General features: G+C 48.3%; 1 protein-coding gene across 1 annotated transcript in view; it reads left to right on the top strand.

Annotated features, from left to right (window-relative positions):
- The window catches only part of LOC103262841 (transmembrane protein 161A), a gene marked incomplete at its 3' end in the record, with an annotated part of 13,464 nt that overhangs the window by 5,355 nt on the left and 2,871 nt on the right, over positions 1-5,238 (top strand). Inside the window, exons 6-10 of the mRNA XM_021713614.1 lie at positions 4,072-4,132; positions 4,246-4,389; positions 4,490-4,615; positions 4,741-4,915; positions 5,021-5,117. Of these exons, the coding sequence (XP_021569289.1) occupies positions 4,072-4,132; positions 4,246-4,389; positions 4,490-4,615; positions 4,741-4,915; positions 5,021-5,117 (603 nt within the window). The remainder of the gene's footprint in view (positions 1-4,071; positions 4,133-4,245; positions 4,390-4,489; positions 4,616-4,740; positions 4,916-5,020; positions 5,118-5,238) is intronic.

Raw genomic sequence — 5,238 nt, 5'->3', positions numbered from 1 at the left:
GGGAGCAGCCACTGCACTCCAGTCTGGGTGATGGAGTGAAACTCCAACTCAAAAAAGGAAAAGAAAATGAAACTTACCTATTCCAACTTCATGGCAGGGAGAATAGGTAAATGATATAAAATTTAAAAGTACAAGAGGGTTAGGGTGACTGTCACCCTCCTTCACTGGTTTCCCCCCACCCAGAGGAAACCTGTGTGCCCCTTTAGTCACACAAAATACAGCTGTATGCATCATATTTTTCCCTTAAAAATGGTAACATTGGAGGTTGTCCCTTGGTGCTACATACAGTGTCATTTTTTATAACAGCTACTTAGTATTTCATTTCATGGATGGCTTATGATTTTTGTTTTTTTTAGTCAGAGTCCTACTCTGTTGCCCAGGCTAGAGTGCAGTGGCACACTCACAACCACCCCAGCGTCAACCTGCTGGGCTCCAGCGATCCTTCTGCCTCAGTCTTCCAAGTAGCTGGAACTACAGGCGTATGCTACCATACCTGGCTATTTTTGATTTATTGTAGAGACGAGGTCTTGGCAAGTGTCCCGGGCTGGTATCAAACCCCTCGACTCAGGCAGTCCTCTTGCCTTCTCCACCCAAAGTGCTGAGATGACAGGCATGAGCCACTGCGCCAGCCGCCTAATTTTTAAAAAAAATTTGTTGTAGAGACACATTCTTACTATGTTGCCCAGGCTGGTCTTGGACTCCTGGGCTTAAGCAGCCCTCCTGCCTTGGCTTCCCAAAGTACTGGGATTACAGGCATGAGCCACGGTGCCCAGCCTACCATTTTATATTTCACATTCCCACCAGTAGTGCACAAGATTTCCAGTTTCTCCACTTCTTGTCAACACTTGTTTTCTTCTTCTTTCCATGTAGTCATATCTACACTATCTTCCCTATGCGTCCACACACCATACTTTCTCTGTTGAGCCATTGGACATTGCAGCCATCATCACTGGTATCTTGATGAACAGAAGTTTATTATTTTAATTGATATTTGTCTTGAAAATATCCTTTCCTTCCCTATGATTGGAAGAAAGTCTTTCCAAATTTTCTTGTAAGATAGTTTACATTTTGCATTCAATAAGCCCTTAAACTCCTGGTGGTTAATTTTTGTTATGATGTAGGGGTCAAATTCAAGGTTTCCCATGAAATAACCTTGACAAAGAATTGTATTTTACTTGACTTGTGTGTTCTTTTGTCTCTTTTGTCCTTTCACTTTATTTTCTTGTTTCCAGTTTCTCAGTTGGCTACTTGACTCGTACATTTTCAGTCTTTTCTAATTTCATAGCATACACAACATTTAATACTACACATATTTTACAAAGTCTCACTTTTGTTCACCCATTTTTAATTTTATTTTTTGAGTTGCTCTCACTGTTGCCCAGACCGGAGTGTGGTGGCATGATCACAGCTCACTGTAGCCTCAAAATCCTGGACTCAGGCAATCCTTCTGCCTCAGCCTCTCACATAGCTGAGACTACAGGCATGCATCACCATGCCCAGCTAATTTTTTTGTAGAGACGAGGTCTTGCTATGTTGTCTAAGCTGGTCTTGAACTACTGAGCTCCAGCTATCCTCCCACCTCAGCCTCCCAAAGTGCTGGGATTACAGGTGTGAGCCACTGCGCCTGATTCCTGTTAACCCAAGGTTTGAGTGATATGTTTTAGTATTTGGTTCTGGGTGTTTTTTTTGTTTTTTTGTTTTTTGAGTTGGAGTCTCACTCTGTCATCCAGGCTAGAGTGCAGTGGCAGGCTCACAGCCACCACAGTCTCAACCTGCTGGTTTCAGGTGATCTTTCTGCCTCAGCCTTACAAGTAGCTGTAACTACAGGAACGTGCCACCACACCTGGCTAATTTTTTTTATTATTTTATTGTAGAGATGAGGTCTCTTCAAGTTGCAGGCTGGTCTTGAACTCGCAGGCTCAGGCAGACCTCTCACCTCAGCCTCCCAAAGTGCTGGGATTACAGGCGAGAGCCACAGCCTTAACATGTCCATTATGGTTTCTTTTTTGATATATGAATCATTACATAAATGTTTTTAAAATTTCAAACACAGACCTTTAAAATTTTTAAAAATTTATTTCTAACTTAATTGTATGTGGTTACAAAGGATGGTCTATTTGAAATGGATTCTTTAAAATTTGGTAAGATTTGCCTTATGGCTTAGAATGTGATCAGTTTTTGTGACTATTCCACATGTTCTTAAAGTCATATTCTCTGGGCCAGGTTTAGTGGCTCAGCCTGTAATCCCAGCACTTTGGGAGGCCGAGGCAAGTGGACTGCCTGAGCCTGTGGGTTTGAGACCAGCCTGGGCAACTTGGCGAGACCTTGTCTCTATAGTAAATAAAAAATTAGCCGGGTGTGGTAGCATGCACCTGTAGTTCTGGCTACTTGGAAAGCTGAGGCAGAAGGATCGCTGGTGCCCAGCAGGTTGACGCTGGGGTAGCTGTGAGTGTGCCACTGCACTCCAGCCTGGGCGACAGAGTGAGACTCCAACTCAAAAAAGACATATTCTTTGGATCTGTGAGTCCAATAAATTCAAGTCTTCATTTTTCCTAACCATTTGTCTGTGACATTTTGATGAGTAGAAGTTAATCTCCCCCTGGGATGGTAGAGTTATTAATTTATCTAGGTGGTTTTGTTTTCTTTATGTAGTTCAAGGCTAACTTATAAAGTGTACACAAATCTAGAACTGCTAGATTTTCCTGGCAAGTCAGCCATTTTATTATGATGTATTGACCCTTTCTATCTCTGATAATAATTCTGTCTTCGTCTAGTTTGTCTAGCTAATTAGTATGGCCTTCCTAGCTTTATTGTGATGAGTATTTGCTATATCTTTTTAACATCCCTTCACTTTCAGCCCTCCAGTGACATTATGATGAGGTGTGTCATCCCTTAAAAATCATGTAGTTGGACCTTTTCAGTGTAGTCTGACAGCCTTCATCATTTAACTTCAGAGCTTAGTCTATTTATATTTATTGTGATTGCTGACATATTTGGCCTTGTTTCTACCGTCTTTTTTACCTTCTATTTGTTTCTTTTCTATTGTTGCCATTGACATTGGCTGTCAGCCTAACTGTCATTCCTTTATAGGTGGTCTGTCTTAACTCCCTGGCTGCTTTGTGATCTCTTTGTTTTTGGTGTCCTGCAGTTTCACTACACTGGGTCTAGGTATGGATTTCTTTTTATTTATCTGGTTTGACAGTTTGTGTGTGTCATTCATTCCACAGACTTCTTAACCATTCTTTTCCAAGAACTTTTGTCCTTCATTTCCTCTCTTCTCTCACTCTGGGACTCTGATTTAACTCGTGCTTTGCTTACTATTCTGTCCTTATCTCGTCTTCCCTTTATATTTCCCACCTTGTCTCTCTGAGTTGGAATTTGAGTGATTTCTTTAGATCTGTTTTCCAATTCATCAATTCCTTCTTTGGCTGTTTCTAATATAGTATTTAACAAGCTATTATTTCAATAATTCCGTTTTTCCTTTAGGAAGGCTTAATTTAGTTCCTTTGCAAGTCTACCCAGTCATCTGAAGGTAGTCTCACGTTACTCTTATTGTGATTCCAGCTTTCATGTCCTTAAATCATTTAACACATAATTGACAGTGCCAACTTCTGAAGTTCTTGAGACCTAAACTTACTTATTTTTTCCGCTGACTCTTCTTTATGGTGATTGGTTTCTTTGTGTGTTTGGTGTTTTTGGTTGCGAGCTCATATTAATTTGGTCTTACTCTTTGGAAAACCTTGGAGCCTGAGTTTGAGGGTTCCTTCCTCCAGAAGGACTTTGGTTTTGTCCTGCAGGAGTCCTTCATCCCTGTCCAGATTCCTGCTAAATTCTAGGAAGCTTGGGCTCAGCGGCGCCACCTTGTGTCCCCAGCCCCACTGGTGCACTCTTCTTTTCTTGAAAAGAGTTCTGCACAACCAGAACACAAAGTTGTCCCTGTTCCCGGCCCAGGGTTTGGCCACCACTGGTGCGCTCCTACTTGGGTAGCAAAAGGACATCTGGGAGGCAAGCAGAGTGGACTTAGATACCCTGAGAACCCATTCTTCTCTGTCCTCTCCTCAACTTCCCCAGGCCTGGCCAGCATGACCCAGAACTTGGAGCCACTTCTAAAGAAGCAGGGCTGGGACTGGGCGTGAGTCCTGGGAATGGGGGGTAGGGAACAAGGGCGGGCTGGGAACCTCCCAGGGTCCTACAGATGGGCTTCTGACTGGCTGTGGTGACCCTCTGAGCTGCTGTTCTCCACAGGGTCCCTCTGGTCAAGCTGGCCATCCGCCTGGGGCTGGCGGTAGCGGGCTCCGTGCTAGGCGCCTTTCTCGCCTTCCCTGGCCTGCGGCTGGCCCAGACCCACCGTGATGCGCTGACCATGTCGGAGGACCAGCCCATGCTGCAGTTACGTGGGTGGCCCGGTGGGTGGGGGCAGACGGGCCCCAGGGGCGAGGCCGGGGAATGGCGGGTGCCGGCCTCACTCCTTCCTGCCCTCGCCCTCCAGGCTCCTCCTGCACACCAGCTTCCTGTCTCCCCTCTTCATCCTGTGTCTCTGGACGAAGCCCATTGCCCGGGACTTCCTGCGGCAGGCGCCCTCTGGGGGGACACCCTCCCCCCTGGGCGTCCTCAGGTGCTGGGAGGACAGCTGGGGCCCCTCTGTGTACTCGTCTCTGGGGCTCAGGGAGAGCCAACGGGGAGACCCTGGGGCTGGGGGACGGGCTCGTTAGCCGCCTCCCCCTGCGCCCCTCTGCACAGCCTGTCGGACTCTGCCTTCGACTCCATGCGCCTCTGGGTGCTGGTGGCGCTGTGTCTGCTGCGGCTGGCGGTGACCCGGCCCCACCTGCAGGCCTACCTGTGCCTGGCCAAGGCCCGCGTGGAGCGGCTGCGCAAGGAGGTGGGCCGCATCGAGGCCCGCGAGATCCAACGACGGGTACGCACAGCCTCCGCGGGCAGGGGGGGAGCCCGAGGCCCGGGGGGCTGGGTCCCTCAACCCAGAAGGCCCCCGCTGCAGCCGCCGCCGCGCCCTGCCCGCCAGGTAGTCCGGGTCTACTGCTACGTGACCGTGGTGAGCTTGCAGTACCTGACCCCGCTGATCCTCACCCTCAACTGCACGCTTCTGCTCAAGACCCTGGGTGAGAGGCCCCGCGAAGCAGGGGGAGGGAGGGGCGGGGCCGGCACCGGAGCGGCCTTGGAGGCGGGGCCTGCGGGGCAGGCCAAGTCCGGGCTGGAGGCGGGGCCGCGGCAGGAGGCGGG

The sequence above is a fragment of the Carlito syrichta genome, unplaced genomic scaffold, assembly GCF_000164805.1.
Source record: "Carlito syrichta isolate Samal-C Ts95f unplaced genomic scaffold, Tarsius_syrichta-2.0.1 Scaffold304631, whole genome shotgun sequence".
Lineage (NCBI taxonomy): Eukaryota > Metazoa > Chordata > Mammalia > Primates > Tarsiidae > Carlito > Carlito syrichta.
This window is presented reverse-complemented; position numbering and strand designations above follow the sequence as displayed.